At 59.1% G+C, this 21,124-nt stretch overlaps 1 protein-coding gene across 1 annotated transcript in view; it reads left to right on the top strand.

The window, feature by feature from the left end:
- The window catches only part of LOC122391928 (serine/threonine-protein kinase LMTK1-like), a 62,492-nt gene extending 41,967 nt beyond the window's left edge, over window positions 1-20,525 (top strand). The window contains exons 9-15 of the mRNA XM_043386269.1: window positions 11,106-11,201; window positions 14,721-14,899; window positions 15,925-16,038; window positions 16,228-16,594; window positions 16,865-17,455; window positions 17,507-20,436; window positions 20,477-20,525. Coding sequence (XP_043242204.1) covers window positions 11,106-11,201; window positions 14,721-14,899; window positions 15,925-16,038; window positions 16,228-16,594; window positions 16,865-17,455; window positions 17,507-20,436; window positions 20,477-20,525 — 4,326 coding nt within the window. The remainder of the gene's footprint in view (window positions 1-11,105; window positions 11,202-14,720; window positions 14,900-15,924; window positions 16,039-16,227; window positions 16,595-16,864; window positions 17,456-17,506; window positions 20,437-20,476) is intronic.
- Window positions 20,526-21,124: the final 599 nt, after the last annotated feature.

Below are 21,124 nucleotides of genomic sequence, written 5' to 3'. Positions count from 1 at the left end.
TGCATGATATATTGTATTTACTTCACGTATCCACCAATGAAGAACGGAGTTATTGTTTGTGCACGGGCCGTATTTTATGATTTGGCTCGAGCGGGCTCGTCAGCCGACACTTGCTACTGCGCTGGCGGAGACGGCTGCCGGTACCACTGGTGACTCGATTGTGGTCGACTCCCGAGCAGCCACCCTCCGAAATAAGGTCGCCCAGTGGGCGGCAGTGAAGCCCGCCCGGCCCCACAGCACACTCAGCAGATGGAACTGCCTGGCGCGCGGTTATTGGACAATGTGGGCCCGGCCGGTGTCTGTACCGGCCCGTATCGGACCCCGGGGTGGCGCGGGGTGGACCGCTCGACGGCCGCTCGCTGCCACGGTGAATGCGCCTGCCGTGACCCCGGGCGGGCGCAGGGCAGAGGGCTCCTGCGCGGCCGTCAGTGGGACAGTGGGCCGCGGTGGGATGGGAAGCCCGCAGTGTTAGGATGGGACAGTGGGCCGCGGTAGGATGGGACAGTGGGCCGCGCTGGGATGGGAGTGCCGCGTCTGATTAAGGCCCGGCCTGGCACCGAGTTGAGGTGTGTAAGTTTAGCACCTCCGCTTTGGTAGTGTACCGGTGGTGGTGGTGGGGGGGGGGGGCTGCCTCAGGGTGGGCGTGTCGCCGTCGTTCCAGGAAGGCTGGGGTTGTCGGGTGGCCGCGCCGGTCGGCTGTTATCTTTGGCCGTGGTTCCCCGGCAGTGATAGGGAGCTGTCCGCCCAGCGATGACTCAGGGCTGCGAGGGTACGGGGTGCACGCGATCACCTGGGAGGGGCGGGGTGCAGGGTACAGGGTGCACGCGACCAGCTGGGAGGGGGCGGGGCACAAGCGACCAGTGCAGCGGCCAGCGCTCTTGCATGGATTTGGTGGCCATCACAGGACCAAAAATCAGGCGAGCACTTTTTGAAGCTGCTGCCATTTCCCAAAGCTCCATCGTCTTATAAATAAGTGAAGCTCAAGCTGTATAAATAATTTAGAGGCCCAAGTTTATCGTGCCCACGAAGCCCGACATGGAAGCTGGGTCCAGACAGACGTGGGACTCGCTGAGTTCATCTGTCTGCGGCCGCTCCCACCAACCGCAGACAATATCCGTCGGAAGTCTTATATCGAGCGCTGGAGTGACTCGAACCCGGGCTCTCAGTAGTTACCGGCTGCCCAACGCTCCACCAACTGAGCCGCGGGACGAGCATTTCAGTTCAGAACTTCATCATGACGAGGTAGCGATGTCTCAGAGATGAGGCCAGCGTTACGCCATGTTTATTCTGGGCTCTGTTCTCCAGCTGGATCTGGGAATCGGGACCCGAATGGTTCGAGTTCCCCGTGCAGCGGTGTAGTTTTACCGCTGTCACCGCGGAGTTTGTTAATTCAGCCGAGCTCTCTGTCCAAGTTGGGCTGTCTGCCGGGCGGTAACGGGCTGTGGTTGGCCGCTCGGCCGGACGATAGGTCGGCCGGTGTGATCTGTGGTCGATCAGCCGGACGGTAGGTCGGCCGGTGTCGGTCGGTCGGTCAGCTGGACGGCCGGCCGGCTGTGATCGGCCACGGTCGGACGGCCGGTGTGATGACTGATGAGCGGTGTGTCGACCTGCTCGGCTGCTCCGCTCAGCCCTGTAACGGCTCTCTGACTGACCCCTGAAACTGACCGGGACCATATGGAACGACTAGTGATACTGGGAATCCCCTGTCTCTGTCCAATCGCGGCGTCTCTGGCTAAGCATCCACATCCACCGTTCTCGGCCGGCGGCGGTTACCGTGGCAGGTCGCTGAGCGGGCGGCGCGGGCAGAGGTCCCTCCTCTGTGTCTGCAGTGTGCAGGGGGCGGGCTCGTCCTGGGAGAGGACCGTGTCATGGGCGTCCTGTGTAGGACTGACGCACCTTCCACCGCGCTGGTGCACGCTGTTTGTGTGGCGTTTGGCGCGGGCCAGCCGTGTGTCACACCACGGTAATAACCCCCATTATATGCCCGTGCAAAAGCAGCAGTGCCTGAGTCGGGCGCCCCGCCGGCCAGTGTACGGCTCCAGCGGCGGACAGCTGAACAAACAGTGCCCGCTTGTTTTTGGCGTATGGCTGGCCAGTTGAGGTGAGGCGATATGCCGTGGCCGCTCGGCCTCCCGGATAGCTCCGGTTCTGGCCGCTGGGCCGATGGTCCCCTCTGAACAGTCGGCCGCTGGTGACGCGGATAGTACGCCCCGCGTGACAGGGTGCCGGGTGACGACCGTGACGCCGTACCGCACCGTGCCGCCGTGCCGCAGCGTGACGCCGTATACGTGCAGCGTGACGTGACGAGCTAGCGCCCGCCACAACACGCGGTATCGACCGGAGCGCTCCTCCCTGCGCGGAGTGGAGAGACGTGGCGCTGCCGACGGTCGTGGTCGGCGGGGTCACCGCTGCTATTGCTGCTGAGTCACATAGGTCACTGCCACAGGGGACTGGGCTGACTCAGTCTGCTGACCCGGGCCGGACTCTGAGTCAGACCTGGACACGGGCTGTGACCGCCACAGGGGACCGGCTGACACAGGCCGGTCTCCGGGTCACCCATTACACTCACTGTCCGACGCGGGGGACTGGGCTGACACAGTTCACATCACAGGGCTGATTACGTGTCTCCGGGTCCGACGCGGACACTCACCGTCCGACGCGGGGGACGAGTGGTCAGTGTTCGTAACTCACCTGAGGCTCGCGACTCACCTGAGGCTCCTGACTCACCTGAGACTCCTGGCTCACCTGAGACTCCTAGTCCTGACTCACCTGAGACTCCTGACTCACCTGAGACTCCTAGTCCTGACTCACCTGAGGCTCCTGACTCACCTGGGACTCCTGACTCACCTGAGACTCCTGACTCACCTGAGGCTCCTGACTCACCTGAGACTCCTAGTCCTGACTCACCTGAGACTCCTGACCTGACTCACTTGAGGCTCCTGACTCACCTGAGGCTGTGGGGAGGCTCACAGTGGCGTAGTAATCGTGCGACTAACAAAGGCTTTTCATGTATCCATATTCTGTGTGTCGAGTGAAACAGACTGCTGGCATGAGGGATGGATCATTTCGCAGCGGCATACCGCGTGAAAGACAGTGTGCAGAGTTGCGACGGCGTACTTGCGCTAAGTTGGGACTTTAATTCGCCCCGCTCTCCAGCGAATGGCCCATAATGAGTATTCGATAGGGGAAGTTGGGGCAATGCCGGAGTTGGGGCAAAGCCGAAATTCGAGATATTTCGAAAACCGTACGACATGGATGCCACCTGTCAGTGATGCTCTGAAGCTTAAGTGACTACCAATTATCGCATGTTTGTTACCAGTCGTCATTCGGAATACTTCGGCTGTGAGGGCGCCAAGAGCGTTTTCAAGGTACGTTTCCTTTGTACTACATGCGTCTTCGAAGCTGCATTTCCTACTCATTATGCTACCGTTTGTCTGGCCAATTCGGTCAAGTAATCTTCAGCACGTCTTTGCAAAGTGTGCTGCCTATTTGAAATTTATACAGCACGTTGAAAAGTTATGGGCCTGCAAATGGAAGTATGGCTGGCTGGGGTAATGCCGAAAACGTGCAATTACGCGCGTTAAAGCACGCTACGTGAAATTTACCGCTGTAGAATAGCAACGCGTATTTTTAGTCACACAAATTACACTTTTAACCGACACACGGCCTGTTACCATAAGGAATGATTTACCTGGCCTTTTCTTATTATATCACACAATTATAACTTCCAGTGTGCACCAAGCGTCCTCAAGCTCTTAAAACGCGTGTCAGCTTTGACGAATTCTGGATAAAATTTGAGATAAAATAGCAAAAAACCAATTTCGGCATTCCCGTAGATCATTTCTCCCATTTTCGGCTTTCCCCGCAGTCCGGGGCAACGCCGAAAAAGTCACTTCTTTGATATTTTTAGTTTGTGCGCTTAACGGTATGCGAATTCATCAAATGCGCCTGGTATGTTTGAAAGGCAAAAGACTGGCCTCTCGAATGACGCCAACAAGAATAGCTTATGTTGTCTACCTTGCGTGCTACGGGCGTCAGAAAAAAAGTATTCGGCGTTCCCCCAACTTCCCCTACCCTCTTGACGCGGTCACTTCTCAGCGCACGTGTTTCGGATGTCACGTGTTGCGGTCGTTGGCCGACCTTTCTCAGTTCCGCTCTCAGCTCTGACCCTTTGGATGCCGGTGGGGAGACCGGGTGCATCGATTTTACCGCGAAAAGTATGGAACATAAAGAACGCACGCACGTGCCGCTCCAGCAATAAGGCTTGTGGCTCCACACTCGCTTTTCAGCAGCGGCAATTACATATTGGACACGGTAACCTACTATGCATTTCAGACCCCATGAGACCCTGTTTTTCGGCGATAATTTCTCCAGTTTTTGTCAAATTAGCTTCAAATTTTGGCATACGGGGCGTTCCACGACAAATCGACAAGTGCCCTGCACCCTCATATTTTATTTTTTGCTTAAAATTAGTCTAATGGGTTGTGATGGGCGGGGAAGCCAGCTGTGGCAAGGATTTTTTTTCTTCGAACAACTCGGTTTCCGAGATATAGCCTCGGGCAATTCCTGGATGTCGCGCTGCAGCCCCATGTTTGGCGGCCTATAACTCAGAAACTATTGGTTTTCTACGATAAAAACTTCATATGGTTCAACTCACAATCAACCAACAAACATTTTGGCTATCTCGGATTTTCAATTTTTGAAAATTTTGATCACGTGACCTTTTGACCTATTTTTCGAAGTGACCTTGATATTTTCCCCACTGAAAGTTGCAATTTTGTCTGATGACGATTAAAGCCTTATCAATTTTCATTCATATGCGAAAATAAAAAAAAGTGGATATCGCCCTGCGTTGACCTCAGGTCAGGTCATTTTTATGACCTGTCCATTATTACGAGCGGGAGCGACAGCGAGATCTCGAGAATAAAGCAAGATAGCGACAAGCGGTAAACGGTGCAGGGTACAAATGGATAAGGTCTATAATTTTTACTGAGGTCATTTTCAGGTCAGGTCAAAGATGACGTCACAGGAGCAAAACGGAAGTCAAAATTGCGGCACTACATATATATGAAGTTTTTCTCGAATAACTTTCAAGGTATCCCAGCTAGGAACAAACTAATATCACCATCGTGATCCTCTCGTCGATCCGCATCGAAACATATGTATGTTGACCTCCAAAGGTCGAAAGGTCAAAAGTTGACCTTAGGTCACGTGAGCTAAGGTCAACTTTTGACCTTTCGACCTTTCGAGGTCAACATACATATGTTTCGATGCGGATCGACGAGAGGATCACGATGGTGCTATTAGTTTGTTCCTAGCTGGGATACCTTGAAAGTTATTCGAGAAAAAAATTCATATATGTAGTGCCGCAATTTTGACTTCCTTTTTGCTCCAGTGACGTCATCTTTGACCTGACCTGAAAATGATCTCAATAAGAATTATAGACCTTATCCGTGTGTACCCGGCACCGTTTACCGCTTGTCGCTATCTTGCTTCATTCTCGAGATCTCGCTGTCGCTCCCGCTCGTCACGTGACCTAGGGTCAACTTTTGACCTTTCGACCTTTCGAGGTCAACATACATATATTTCGATGCGGATCGACGAGAGGAACACGATGGTGCTATTAGTTTGTTCCTAGCTGGGATACCTTGAAAGTTATTCGAGAAAACTTCATATATATGTAGTGCCGCAATTTTGACTTCCTTTTTGCTCCTGTGACGTCATCTTTGACCTGACCTGAAAATGACCTCAGTAAAAATTATAGACCTTATCCATTTGTACCCTGCACCGTTTACCGCTTGTCGCTATCTTGCTTTATTCTCGAGATCTCGCTGTCGCTCCCGCTCGTAATAATGGACAGGTCATAAAAATGACTTGACCTGAGGTCAACGCAGGGCGATATCCACTTTTTTTATTTTCGCATATGAATGAAAATTGATAAGGCTTTAATCGTCATCAGACAAAATTGCAACTTTCAGTGGGGAAAATATCAAGGTCACTCTTCGAAAAATAGGTCAAAAGGTCACGTGATCAAAATTTTCAAAAATTGAAAATCCGAGATAGCCAAAATGTTTGTTGGTTGATTGTGAGTTGAACCATATAAAGTTTTTATCGTAGAAAACCAATAGTTTTTGAGTTATAGGCCGCCAAACATAGGGCTGCAGCGCGACATCCAGGAATTGCCCGAGGCTATATCTCGGAAACCGTTGTTCGAAGAAAAAAATCCTTGCCACAGCTGGCTTCCCCGCCCATCACAACCCCTTACACCAGTTTTCAACGAAAAATAAAATATGAGGGTGCAAATTTAATTTTGTATTTGTCGATTTGTCGTGGAACGCCCCATACGGTATTTCAGCTCAAGCGCCAATTTTTGCTAATATGGTCTCTTAACAAAATATCAAAATTTAGAGCACTTGTCGTTGGCTCGTAATGTTAATCAGTTTTTGCACCCGGATAGAGGCTCGCTCGCTGCCGCACCGGATTGGATAGGAGCGCTGGCCAATCACGTTACGCCGGGCCCAACTTGACTCCGCCCACTGGCCGTGACCGCGATGGGTCTATGCCGTTTCAGTCGGCGTCAGCACCGCGGAGAGGTCGCAGTAGGGCCGCATACTGGAGACAAATGGAGTTGGCAAAGTTGTTTCGGGACGAAAGCCCAAAAATTATCCGTTCGAGGGCAGTGGTGTCCTCTTCTCCATATTTTGATATCTTAACGTCGAACCAGCTCATAATATTCATAATGATCAGAGGCCAGTTTAATCAACAGCAAAATAGCCGCCTGCCGGAATTTTTTTTTGCGTAGACTGCTTCAGATACGGAGCGTAAAAGACAAAGTCTTTTCTGCTCACGTGCCCATCGCGTTACGCTCCGTATGCAAAGCGGTCTTAAGGCGAAAATTTCCGACAGGCGGCTATTTTTCCGTTGGTAAAACTGGCCTCAGAATCAAAGTAGGATCAATAAGAACCGAACCGGCCGTAAAAGAAAAGATAGATGAACTCTTGGAGTTTGGACTCTGGGGCCTGGGCAATTACTTACGCCGGAGTTGCACCTATCTCATCGTCAGGTTGGGTCATGTCACTATACCCGATTACCTATGAGATCATGCGTAAGCCTCCACATGACCCAAAAATATTGATATGTTTGGCAGCTTCAATACCTAAATGTTTCTGAGGAAGGCGCAGAAAGCAACAAAGTAGAATGAAGACTAATGTCGCGGGCGCGGCCGATTGCCTGGGGCATCACTCCAGCGAGACGACCGTATTCGTGATTCGTAAAGCGGTGCGGGGCGCCGGGTGGAGCAGAAGCGTGATGTGTCGTGTGATAGAATTGTCATTTATCGCTGTGTGTGTAATATTGTTAGACGTGCGTCGTGCACAAAAAGAAATAGGAAGGTGGCAGGTGGAGATTGAGCACTATACGAGAACGGTCATTAAGAAACACATTTTTTTGCAATTTGGACGTAGTCTGACCTGATACATAATTTTACGCAGTCATTTGAAATCAACAGCGCCTTTTATGTGCGTTTTTCACAAGCCCCGAATCTTGTGTGGAATTAGATATTTTTGTGACTTAACAGGGTGTACCTACACTTGTGATAAGTACAAAGTCAAGGGCTTCAGCTAGTGCGTTACTTATGCGCGCTTTTTTTGCTCATTCGATGAAGTTACGGCTGCAACGACAACTGCACGGCAGCTACGCTCCATGCGAGCCGCCCCGGTGCGGCAGCCACCGCCGCCCGCTCCACGCAGCCGACTGACCGGCCAAGGTCACCGCCCCGTCCGCCGGGAGGGCGGAGCTTAATGGTCACGTGTTTTTGACGTCACGCGTACGCACGGATAGCCTCTACTCCACTGACGGATTTACGGAGCCGATTTTAACATTACGATGCAACGACAAGTACCCTTAAATTAAAAATTTTGTTAAGAGACCATATTGACGAAAATGGGCGCTTGAGCTGAAATGTGCACTGTGACAATTTGAAGCAAATTGGACAAATATCAAATAAATTATCGCCAAAAAACAGGGTCTCATGGGGTCTGAAATGCATAGTAGTTATGTTGGACAGTATGGTCCTGTACTGTTGACAGGAGCTTCTTTGTTGCTCTGTCTTATGCATTCACATTAAATAGGAATACCAAGTTCGTCGAGTTTAAAAGTCACGGTGTTCCGGTATTCTCAGCTGCTCAGTGTCTGCTCTAGGAAGTATAGGTGCCCCTTTAGGCTTCCAGTCGGTGAGCCACACCCCTGGCCGTCCACATGTGGGGTCCTCTGGTGGACCGTCTGTCCGTCTGGTCTGATTACCTACTGTTAACGCCAGACCCCTTGAGACCCTAATTTTTCGCGATTACTTTTAAATGCGTGAAGGAATTTCAACCAAGCTCAGGACATGGCCGTTTCAAGACAGGCCGAAACTTTTACAATTTAGATATTTTATCGCCATTTCAATATTTCAGGCACTTGTCATTGACTCGTAATGTTAAATTTCGAGCAAGATTTTCATCCGGTGTGTAGAGGCTATCACCAGTCAGTCTGTGATACGTTATGACGTCACAGCTAAGCCCCGCCTCTGTGGTCTTGGCCTGCGGCGGTTTCGGGCCGGCGCGCGGTCACTCTCGCTGTGGCGGGGAGCGGGGACGGGCGACGGTCGAGCGGTGCCGAAAGCCGGCGGAGTTGTGCGTAGCGTCTTGGCTGACAGTGCCCAGAGAGCGACATGATGACTAAGGAGTCATAAATGCTCAATGCGCATTGCTTCTACAATGCTGATATGTTCGCTGATATTTTTTTTTATATAAGCTGCATATGACGGGCAGATGGCATATAACTGACATAAGGTTAGGAAATATTCACCTGTATTTAAAGCCTATGGCGTTGCAGATAATGCGATAATGGGATGTCGGATGTCACCAAGTAGCTGCCGATTTGTACATCGCTATGCAACCATCGAACAACGCAATAATAAGTTAATTGCCTGAGCTTCACATCATACGGCTCGCTCGTATTTCAAACAGATACCCTACATCGAAAATCGTATTTGTTAGGAATCGGTAACGTTTGTTCAAAGCACGACTGAGTAGTAGGTTGAGGAGTGATGGTCCTCTTGGTCCTATATACAAGAGTCAACAAGAGCCTAGCATTTACTTGACCGTCTGCTGCAATTGACTCATAGCACGTGAAGCGTCAGCGAAATTCATAGTCCTTCACAGATGGCAGGGGTGTCGTTTGTACAGAGGTCGCTGATGGGCACGGGTCAATGCCGCAGTCGTGGGCGGAGCCTAATGTCATATGACGTAGAAAGCCTCTATCCAGGATGGAAAAACAGTTAACATTACGAGTCAATGACAAGTGCCTGAAATATTGAAATGGCGATAAAATATCTAAATTGTAAAAGTTTCGGCCTGTCTTGAAACGGCCATGTCCTGAGCTTGGTTGAAATTCCTTCACGCATTTAAAAGTAATCGCGAAAAATTAGGGTCTCAAGGGGTCTGGCGTTAACAGTAGCCTGGTGCCCCGCCGTCTGGACTCTGCTCGTCCAGCCGTTTGTCCGTCTGGTGTGATTACCTAGCCTGGTGCTCAGCCGTCTGGTCGTCCAGCCGTCTGTCCGTCTGGTGTGATTACCTAGTCTGGTGCTCAGCCGTCTGGACTCTGCTCGTCCAGCCGTCTGTCCGTCCGTCCGTCTGGTCTGATTACCTAGCCTGGTGTTCAGCTGTCTGTCCGTCTGGTCTGATTACCTAGCCTGGTGCCCCGCCGTCTGTCCGTCTGGTCTGATTACCTAGCCTGGTGCCCCGCCGTCTGGTCGCCCAGCCGTCTGTCCGTCTGTCCGTATGGTCTGATTGCCTAGCCTGGTGCTCAGCTGTCTGGACTCTGCTCGTCTGTCCGCCTGGTCCACGGAGTACCTCGGCTAGATCGGCTGACTGGTGTCCAGATCCACATTACGGTACAGCGGCGGTGCCGTGGCACAATGGAGCTCTGGTATACGTCCCAGGGATGGGTGGGGGCTATCGGCCGACGGACGAGGGCAGAGGGGTGGGGCCGAAAACGTGGCAGCCGGCCACCGGGCAGATGAGAGAGGGAGAGAGAGAGGAGAGAGGGGAGGCCGGGCAGAGGAGAGAGGAGACAGTGCAGCGAGTCTCTTCAAGAGCGCTCAAAGGAAGCCCAATGCAGCTTATATCGATAATAAACACGAGTATGATAAACCATCTTGCTACTCGAGGAAATACTGTGGACAGCACTGATGACGATGTGCTTTTGTTGACGCGGAGGAAGGGGACCTGTCGCACATTTGTCTATGATAATAAGTATCTCGACAGCGATGAGCCGCTGACAGACTGACGTTCATATCGGCATGATGACCCGCCGGCGGTACGACCTCCGCTGTCAGCCCCGCCCCTCTCCCCGTCTGCCTCTCCTGTCTCCTCTCCTGCCCTCTTTCCGTCTGCCCCACAGCAATGGCTGGCACTGTCTGCAGCGGGTCAGGGGTTCCCTGATGGTCCACCTCTAATGGCGATGGGTAGATTAGCGCCGCCAAGAGCAGCGCTTGGTCGAATGGTCCTGCTGAGCTTTTAAAAAGGAGAGAGAATTAGTTGGGGTTGTGGGGCCATCCCAGAACTCGTGTCTGGGTCTGTTCGGGTAAAGAAATGTGACAATAGATGGAGTGGGGACGGCGCCTGCACCAGCGCTGCCGTGCTGACCTGTTAACTAATAGTGGGACGTGTCCCTGCATTGCACCGTGTTCCCGTATTATTTATAGCGGAGCAGCCCTGAACTTTCCCAGCCTCATCCACCAGCTATTGAAGAACTAACTAAATGATCAGGGCCCAATATATAGAGCACTGGGTGGGAACAGCTGGGATGGTACTTTACTGACAGGTGGGCTATATGTATACCTGTTCTTGTATGCGTATCATGGTACGATAACTCCACCACGATTCAGTCTGCAATGGGCCATTGGCCCTGTGCTGATGACCGGCCTAATATCTTCTGATCAGCCCATCTTTCGGAGAACCTGTAGAGTATCCACAACTGTGCCGACCACCACTGACCTCTGACCTCTGACCAGTATCTGACCGCTGACCACTGACCGCTGACCGCTGGGTCTGTGTTCCCAGGAAGACTACTATATCGCCGGTGACGTGGCCCTGCCGGTGCGGTGGTGCGCGCCCGAAATACTCGAGTGCACGCCCACCACCATCGAGACCAAAGAGGTGAGAGTGGGCAGATGGAGAGACAGTGTCCCAAAATTGAGTTTTGTCTTGGGTGTCGGAGGGAAAAATTACCCACCAAAAAGAGGGGAGAGAGTGGAAAACTGCTGATTCGATTAGATCCAAAAAGAGTGATAAACGACGAAAAGCATGCAATTTATTGTAGGATGTAGAATGTTTGATGCTAGGGGATGACGAAGGGGGCGTTGTGAGATGGTAGTGCTATTATTGTAAATTGTTTTACGGTAAAACTTGACGATAAAGCTGCCTTAATGCTGCCCTGGACACAGCTAATTTACTGCCCTAATGCTGCCCTGGACACAACTGATTTACGCTATGACCTGTGGTGTGTGGATTTCAGCTCCAGTCATCCTCTGTCACCGTTGCAATGGCGGTGACCGGTGCGTCAGCCCCCCCCCCCCCCCCCCCCTCGGGCGGCTGAGTCAGTACCGCTGCCCCGCTGAGACTCCCCTCCCCAACCCACGGTCCCTTCCCCACCCCACCGCGGCGGAGTGACTACCGTGTTGTATCAGTTTTAAAAGAAAGTGTCGACATGTGTTGTTTCCCTCCCCACAGAGATAAGACGCCTTCCCACCTATATTCCCAGCGCGGCTGATTTGTGTCACCCCTCCCCCGCTGACCTCCCCGTCCCGCCCCGGCGGCTCTCGGAGCCCGGTCCCCGCGGAGTGGTGAGTCGGCCGAACGGCGGCGGCGCCCGGTCCCCGGAGTGGTGAGTCGGCCGGGCCCGGCCTGCGGCGGCGCCCGGTCCCCCCGGAGTGGTGAGTCGGCCGGGCCGGCCCGGCGGCGCCCGCTCCGTGGAGGTGCAGACCGGTCGATCGGTGCACATTATTGATGTGTTCTGCCGCCGCTGGACCGTCCAAACGGCTGACCACCACTGCGGACCGGGGGCCGTCCAAACAGCTCACCGGGGCCGTCCAAACAGCTCACCGGGGCCGTCCAAACAGCTCACCGGCGGACCGGGGGCGTCCAAACAGTTCACCGGGGCCGTCCAAACAGCTCACCGGGGGCGTCCAAACAGCTCACCGGCGGACCGGGGGCCGTCCAAACAGCTCACCGGGGCCGTCCGAACAGCTCACCGGGGCCGTCCAAACAGCTCACCGGCGGACCGGGCCGTCCAAACAGCTCACCGGCGGACCGGGGCCGTCCGAACAGCTCACCGGCGGACCGGGGCCGTCCAAACAGCTCACCGGCGGACCGGGGGTGTCCAAACAGCTCACCAGCGGACCGGGGCCGTCCAAACAGCTCACCGGAGCCGTCCAAACAGCTCACCGGCGGACCGGGGGCCGTCCAAACAGCTCACCGGGGGGCCGGGGCCGTCCAAACAGCTCACCGGCGGACCGGGGCCGTCCAAACAGCTCACCGGCGGACCGGGGCCGTCCAAACAGCTCACCGGCGGACCGGGGCCGTCCAAACAGCTCACCGGCGGACCGGGGCCGTCCAAACAGCTCACCGGGGCCGTCCAAACAACTCACCGGCGGACCGGGGGCCGTCCGAACAGCTCACCGCGCCGGCGGACCGGGGGCCGTCCAAACAGCTCACCGGGGCCGTCCAAACAACTCACCGGCGGACCGGGGGCCGTCCAAACAGCTCACCGGCGGGCCGGGGCCGTCCAAACAGCTCACCGGGGCCGTCCAAACAGCTCACCGGGGCCGTCCAAACAGCCCACCGGCGGACCGGCAGACCGTCCACACCACGGCGGACCGGGGCCGTCCAAACAGCTCACCGGGGCCGTCCGAACAGCTCACCGGCGGACCGGGGCCGTCTGAACAGCTCACCGGCGCGGCGGGCCGGGGCCGTCCAAACAGCTCACCGGCGGACCACCAGACCGTCCAAACAGCCCACCGGCGGACCGGGGCCGTCCAAACAGCTCACCGGGGCCGTCCGAACAGCTCACCGGCGGACCGGGGCCGTCCGAACAGCTCACCGGCGGACCGGGGGCCGTCCAAACAGCTCACCGGGGCCGTCCAAACAGCTCACCGGCGGGCCGGGGCCGTCCGAACAGCTCACCGGGGCCGTCCAAACAGCTCACCGGCGGACCGGGGCCGTCCAAACAGCTCACCGGCGGACCGGGGCCGTCCGAACAGCTCACCGGCGGACCGGGGGCCGTCCAACTCCACACCACGGCGGACCGGGGGCCGGGGCGCGCCACGCAGGGGGACGAGCCAGGGGTACGAACCGAACTCGCCGAAAAGGAGGCGAGTCGGGAGGGTACCTCACCGTGCTGGGTCCTCTCGACCCGGCCGGCCGGCCCGTGACGCGTGACGGCGTCTTACCGCTGCTGTGACGCCGTCACGGGTCGCCCGCCCCGCGGCGGTGTCAAAGGACCGGCCTCACTGTATGACGGCTCCGCTCTGTGGCTTGGAGTGCCACTCGCAGAGTGGGTCGGTGGGCCGCACCCGAGGGAACGCGCGCTGGATCCTGTCACGTAAATGAGCACTTGAACCCACCTGGGAGCGGTACCTGCTGTCCGAACCCGAGCTCATCTGTAGCGCCCTGTGGAACAAGTCATTGTCAATAGCATTCGGACAGCTTGGTGCTTATTTTGCTTACTCTTCTACATATTAGAATGTCCTGCTTTACACTTGCTTTACTTATATTAAAACTGAATCATGAGTATCCGGGTTAACTGTGTCGCCCGAATTAATGGCCGATGGGTGTTGATAGTGGCGGCCAAGGCCCTAAAGACACGCGGCGGCGGCGTTAGCAGCGTCAGCCGTGTGGTGTGCCGGCGTTAGCAGGCGCTGGTGCAGCGTTAGCCGTGTGGTGGGCCGGCCTTAGCAGGCGCTGGTGCAGCGTTAGCCGGCGCCAGCAGGCGCTGTGGTGGCGTTGACAGGCTCTGGAGGGGGACGCCGGATATCTAGAGGCGGGACGCCGGATATGTGGAGGCGGGACGCCGGATATCTGGAGGCGGGACGCCGGATATCTGGAGGCGGGACGCCGGATAGCCCAGCGGCAAATGATTCGGCAATGGGCGCGTAGTGCCGTGCTAATGGTAATAGGGTGGTGAGAATAGGCTCTGTAATGACGCTACTTTGCCGACTCTTTGGGAAGGCTGGGGCGGCGAGGTTTGTGTTCGGGTGTCCAGGAATCACATTATTATTGTGTCGTTGTTTCAAAGAGTCATTATGATTGATAAATTAACCGTTAGGCAATTATGGGACCAGAAATGGATTTGTGCTGCTCGTTCCATTGTGTGGTGCCTTTGACCGGTGCAGTGTTTCGGACAGCCAGCCTTCCCGACATGGCTCCGGACCAGAGCGGTGCCAGGCGGTGATGGCCCTCATTGAGACGCCGGCCGTTCCCATGGCAACGCCTCGTCGCGTGATCGGGAGCCCTGTTTTACGCCAATTACCTCTAACGACCCAACAACGACCTTCCCGCGCCTGGCGTAGTTTCTGTGTCGTACCCGCAGGCTGTGGGCTGTGTGCCGTAGATTGTGTGACGTACCCGCCGTGTATGGCGCGGGCCTGACCTGCCCCCCCCCCCCCTCCCCCGCTGCAGGTGACCAAGGCGTCGAACGTGTGGTCGCTGGGGGTGCTGATGTGGGAGCTGCTGGCGTTCGCGGCGCTGCCTTACGCGCCGCTCTCGGACGATGACGTCATCCAGCACGTGGTGATGGACAGAAACGTGCAGCTGTCGCGGCCCAAACTGAGCACCGGATCGCCGCACACGGACAGAATGTGAGTACATGCAGCCGCCCACGGACGTCGGACAGTACAGCAGGTCTACAAAATAAGTCATCTCCGTATCCGGGCAGAAGGCGCCCGAGTAGCGCTCAGGCGCTAACTGCCCACTGGTGACCCGCATACGGAGAGAACTTATTTTGTAGACCTACTGTACATGTTGCCGCCCACGGACAGCACAGCCGCCCACGGACAGTACATACAGCCGCCCACGGACAGTACATACAGCCGCCCACGGACAGCACATACAGCCGCCCACAGACAGTACATACAGCCGCCCACGGACAGAATGTGAGTACATAGAGCCGCCCACGAATAGTACAGCCGCCCACGGACAGCACATACAGCCGCCCACGGACAGTACATACAGCCGCCCACGGACAGCACATACAGCCGCCCACGGACAGTACATACAGCCGCCCACGGACAGAATGTGAGTGGCACCGCGTGCGGCCGGAAGAGGTTTCCATGTGGCAGGGTTGTCCACTGTGTACAGTATGTGAACCAATTACATCATTATGAGTTGCATCATTTGCTGGGTTCTGTCAACGAGTCTGTGGATGGCCGCAGTTTCATGTCATTGCCAATATAAAGGTGACAAGAGGAAGCTTGGCGCGCGTTCCAGTGCCATTCTGACCGCTGTGTGTGTCCCAGGTACCACGTGACGCCCGCTGTGTGTGTCCCAGGTACCACGTGACGCCCGCTTTGTGTGTCAGGTACCACGTGACACAGCTGTACTGACGCCCGCTGTGTGTGTCCCAGGTACCACGTGACACAGCTGTACTGACGCCCGCTGTACTGTGTCCCAGGTACCACGTGACACAGCTGTACTGACGCCCGCTGTACTGTGTCCCAGGTACCACGTGACACAGCTGTACTGACGCCCGCTGTGTGTGCCAGGTACCACGTGACACAGCTGTACTGACGCCCGCTGTGTGTGTGCCAGGTACCACGTGACACAGCTGTACTGACGCCCGCTGTGTGTCCCAGGTACCACGTGACGCCCGCTGTGTGTGTGCCAGGTACCACGTGATGCAGCTCTGCTGGCTGCCGCCCGGCCAGCGGCCCACCGTGCACCGCATCCACGCGCTGCTCTCGCAGCTCACGGCGCCGCCCAGGGACGACTTCGAGGAGAGGTGAGCAGCCGGGGGTAGAGGAGAGGGGCAGGGGGCAGAGTGGAGGAGTGGGGAGGCGGAGAGGCAGAGCCGAGGGGCGGGAGGCAGAGCGGAGGAGTGGAGAGGCAGAGCGATTGTGTGGTGGGATACGGCTCCAGACCCCAACTCCGTCTGACAATCTGTCCCCCCCCCCTCCCCCGCTGTCCGCAGGTGGGAGGCGCTGCGGCCGCGCGGCCGTGCCGACGGCGGCTCCGACTCTGAGTCCCCGGAGCCGGCCAGTCTGGACTCGGAGCTGCACGACGCGCTGCGCAGCCTGGACAGGATGCTGGCGGCCGAGGAGCCGGCGGCGCCGGGCGCCGGCGGCGGGCCCGCGGCCGGCGACCACCCGCCGCCGGCAGAGGACCCGGACGGACAGAGCGCCGGCAGCGGCGACGGCCGGCTGGCGCGCGAACAGTCGCGCAGCGTGCAGGACTTCCTGACGCTGACGGCGCCGCTGGACAGCCTGGAGTACGGCAGCGAGCGGGCCGACAGTGACCCGGAGCCGGCCCGAGAGCCGGAGCCGGAGCCGGAGTCCTCTGTGAGTACACGGGCCCAGCGGCCGCTGGTGGAGGGAGCGGCGCGCGGGCCGGCGCTGTCGGCGCCCGCGGCCTCTGCATGTCTGCCGGAGCGGCCGGCCGCCGGCGGCGGTTTCCCGGCTGGTGGCGGTGGCGGTGCTGGGGCCCTCGGAGACGGCAGCGGCGAGCCGCCGCCGGAGGAGGTCGGCGCGGGTGGAGGGACGGCCGCAGCGCCCCGCACGCCGCATGCGGTGCCGCAGCTCTGTCTGACAGAGGCCACGCCGCCCCGACAGCCCGAAACCGGCCAGCAGTCCCTGCAGAGCTCGCAAACGGAGGAGCCCCCAGCCACTGAGCCCCGTGCTTTCAGGTTCGTTTTAAATGAGAACAGTGACGGCAGCAGTAAGCTGGCGTCAGATTCTGAGACGAACTGTGAGGGGTGTTTGGCGAGTGATGCCGGTGAGAGTGCGGACCTGGGCGCGGAGCTGAGCGCCGCTGCGACCAGCGAGTACTTCACTGCCGCCGACAGCACGCTGGCCGCAGAGCTGAGCGCTGTGGATGGCCCGGCCGGGGACAGTGTGACCGACTCGTGTGCCGCCGGGGACGGAGACCTGTCGGGGAGGCGCGGCCTGCGACTGACCAGCACACCGCGCGGCCGGCGCAGTCCCTCCTTCAACGAGTACATCGGCTCGGCCTACCAGACGGCCGTCGAGACTCAGCCGGACGCCTCTGCCGACACGCTGATGGGCAGCCGCCACTCGGCGCCGGCCTACGCGCCGCTGGCCGGCGACGACCTCAGCGCCGGCAGCGAGCCGGGCTGCCACGCCGCCCTGCTGGCCGACGACGGGGACGACGAGCTGGACATGGCCAGCCTGCGCCGCGAGGCGGCCGGCGGCGGCGGCGACGTGCCCCGGCCGTGCGCCGGCGCGGCCGACAAGGCGCCGCTGGCCGAGCCTGACTCGCCGGCGCGCAGTCCGTCGCTCAGCTCGACGTTCGGCCACAGCACGTGTGACGAGCTGGCCGAGCTGCCGGACGAGGAGGAGGTGCGCTCGCTGTGCTCGCGCGCCGAGCTGGCGCCCAGCAAGCTGTGGGGCTCGGCCGAGGAGCCGGCCGGCTCGCCGCTGCGGCCCGACCGCCGGCCCTCGGCAGACGTCATCACTGTGATCGAGGCGGCGCCGGGCCGCGCGGGGCCCGCCGGCGGCGGCATAGCGGACGGAGCGGCTGCCGGGCCGGCTGACCGGACCCCGGCGGCGGCGGGAGCAGGGAGTGAAGGGCCGGCCGGAGCCGGGAGTGAAGGGACGGCCCCAGCGCTGACCGGAGCAGCGAGTGGAGAAGCGTCTGTAGCGGAGAGTGAAGGGACGATCCCTGCGCAGCTGGCCGGAGCAGGGACAGAGAGCGAGCTCTCCGGGGACAACTCTGCCGTATTAGAGGAAAATCTAGTCATTCCTGTTGCGTCTCTGCCAAATGAACAAGTGTTGGTCAGTTTGGAAAACGGCAGCCTTGAAGACAAGATCTCAAAGCCGACTCGTCCTCTGTTAGACTCCAAGTCTGGGGAAGCGTCTGCGCCTGTTGTGGCACTTCTCTCGGCCGAAGGGTCCGTTTGTTTGGAGAGTGATATTCCCGATATACCTACGTCGGCTGGCGCGGGTAATACGCTACTGCTGTGGGACCCGGTGTCGCCCAAAGAGGCTGTGTCTGCTGACCCGGACCAGTCGAAGCCCGATACTGCCGCGCCCGTGGATGTGCCGGCTCTGAACAGTGAACTGTCTGTGGATCTGCTGCGCGCGTCCACGGGGCTGAGCTCGGCGGCCTCAGGGCCGTCCACTCTGCCCTCGGAGCAGTCCGCACTGACATCACAAGAGCTCACTCTGCCCTCAGAACAGTCCGCACTGACATCAGAAGAGCTCACTCTGCCCTCGGAGCCATCCAATCTGCCCTCGGAACCATCCGCTGTGGCCTGGGAACAGCTCACACTGCCGTCGGAGCCATCCGGTCTGCCGTCTGAACAGCCTGCCTCGACTGCAGACTTCTCCCTCTCTGATCTTCTGGCCCTCGCAGACAGCCCCATGGTGAGCGCGAATGAAACCCCGACAAAAGAAACCTTGGACGGCGCCGTGGGGGACGGAGCGCCGCTCTTGACATTGTCTGAAGGACCAGCATCAGAGTCCGCACCGCTGCCTGAAGGACCTATATCGGATCCTTTGTCTGTGCCGGGCGGCGCGGAGCGGCAGGACGATACCCTGTCAGAGCCTGTACCGGTGCCGGGCTGCCCGGAGCGGCAGGACGATACCCTGTCAGAGCCTGTACCGGTGCCGGGCGGCGCGGAGCGGCAGGACGATACCCCGTCAGAGCCTGTACCGGTACCGGGCGGCGCGGAGCGGCAGGACGATACCCTGTCAGAGCCTGTACCGGTACCGGGCGTCCCGGAGCCACAGGACGATACCCTGTCAGAGCCTGTACCGGTACCGGGCGGCCCGGAGCCACAGGACGATACCCTGTCAGAGCCTGTACCGGTACCGGGCGGCCCGGAGCCACAGGACGATACCCTGTCAGAGCCTGTACCGGTACCGGGCGGCGCGGAGCCACAGGACGATACCCTGTCAGAGTCTGTACCGGTACCGGGCGGCGCGGAGCCACAGGACGATACCCTGTCAGAGCCTGTACCGGTACCGGGCGGCGCGGAGCCGCAGGACGATACCCTGTCAGAGCCTGTACCGGTACCGGGCGGCCCGGAGCCACAGGACGATACCCTGTCAGAGCCTGTACCGGTACCGGGCGGCCCGGAGCCACAGGACGATACCCTGTCAGAGCCTGTACCGGTACCGGGCGGCGCGGAGCCACAGGACGATACCCTGTCAGAGCCTGTACCGGTACCGGGCGGCGCGGAGCCACAGGACGATACCCTGTCAGAGCCTGTACCGGTACCGGGCGGCGCGGAGCCACAGGACGATACCCTGTCAGAGCCTGTACCGGTACCGGGCGGCCCGGAGCCACAGGACGATACCCTGTCAGAGCCTGTACCGGTATCGGGCGGCGCGGAGCCACAGAACGATACCCTGTCAGAGTGTGTACCGGTACCGGGTGGCGCGGAGCCACAGGACGATACCCTAACCAGCCTGGACGGCAGCGGCGGCTTCGAGCTCACCCCTGGAGAGCTGGAGATGTCGCCGGCCGCGTGGGACGCCGCCCGGCCGGCTGGCCCGGGAGGCGCGGATGCAGTCGGCACTGGAGACGGCGCTGCCACAGACACTGCTGTAACCGCTCCTGCAGCCCCAGTGACGTCTAATACCGGAGATTCCAGTCACAAGTACGCGTTGTGCGCCGACTCTGGCGGAGCGGTGGACGCGCTGGCTGATGACAGTCCCCAGCCGGTGCCTGCCGCCGCCGGCCCCGGCTCAAAGTACCAGCTGCAGTCGGAGCTCGGCGCCTCGGCGGACGGAGAGCTGTCTGAAGCTGAGGAGCGGCCCGGGCTGTGGACCGACGGCGGCCCCTCCGCCGGGGAGGGCGAGGAGCTGTGGGCCGACGGCGGCCCCTCCGCCGGGGAGGGCGAGGAGCCGTGGGCCGGCCGCGGCCCCTCCGCCGGGGAGGGCGAGGTCGAGCCGTGGGCCGGCCGCGGCGCCCCGGCAGGGGAGGGTGAGGAGCTGTGGGCCGGCCGCGGCGCCCCGGCAGGGGAGGGCGAGGAGCTGTGGGCCGGGCTCCGGCTGGCCACCGAGCACACCCAGGCGCTGGTGGAGGCGGCCCGCCGCCAGTCGCCGCAGAAAAACTACCGCTCCATGTTCCTCGAGGGCGCCGCCGAGCCGGCGGACGGCGCGGAGCCGGCGTCTCGGCACGGCCGCCACGGCAGCGGCGGCTTCGACCCGCTGGTCCCGTCCGGGGAGAGTCCCGGCGCCGCCTTCGACCCGCTGCAGCTGGAGCTGGAGCTGGAACTGGAGCCGGGCGGCCTGGAGCTGGAACTGATACCCAGCGACGAGGAGGCGGCGTTCGCGGCGATCCGCGCCGAGCTGCGGCGAGCGCTGCCCGACCCGGCCGGGGCAGAGCAGGAGCAGGAGGAGGAGGAGCAGAGAGAGCAGGAGGAGGAGGAGGTGGGGATGGTCTGCCGGCCGGCGGTCCCCGGCCTGGAGACCATCCGCGAGGAGGCCGAGGACCAGGACCAGGACCAGGAGGACGCGCCACTGGAGGAGGACCACATCCCCGACAGCTGGAGGGAGCACGAGGACACCTTTGTCGAGGTCAGTGGCGCCGGTCGGTGCGCCGGGGACGGGGTACAGGCGGCGGCCGCCGGCCGGTGGCTGGGTGAGCCGAACTCTGAGCCGACAGACAGTATAGCGACTGCCCGCGGGAGATGTAGCGCCGCCGCGACCCCTTAGTCCGCCTCCCACCGCCTGTCTCTATGTGCAGTGGTCTGTTCGGCTCTCACCTCTGTCCGGAGTAGGCTGTTGGGCTCTCGCTGTGTGGGACGTGTAGGGCAGCGGCGGGGGTCATGCTTCTTTCCCTTTATCTATGTCTTGGTCAAAGCGGGATGCTTTGGCGGCTTCTGCTGTTGCCGCCACTTGTGA

The sequence above is a fragment of the Amphibalanus amphitrite genome, unplaced genomic scaffold (assembly GCF_019059575.1).
Source record: "Amphibalanus amphitrite isolate SeventyFive unplaced genomic scaffold, NRLGWU_Aamphi_draft 000462F_arrow, whole genome shotgun sequence".
NCBI classification, from domain to species: Eukaryota; Metazoa; Arthropoda; class Thecostraca; order Balanomorpha; family Balanidae; genus Amphibalanus; species Amphibalanus amphitrite.
The sequence above is the reverse complement of the archived record's forward strand: the minus strand, read 5'-3'. Positions and strand labels throughout refer to the sequence as shown.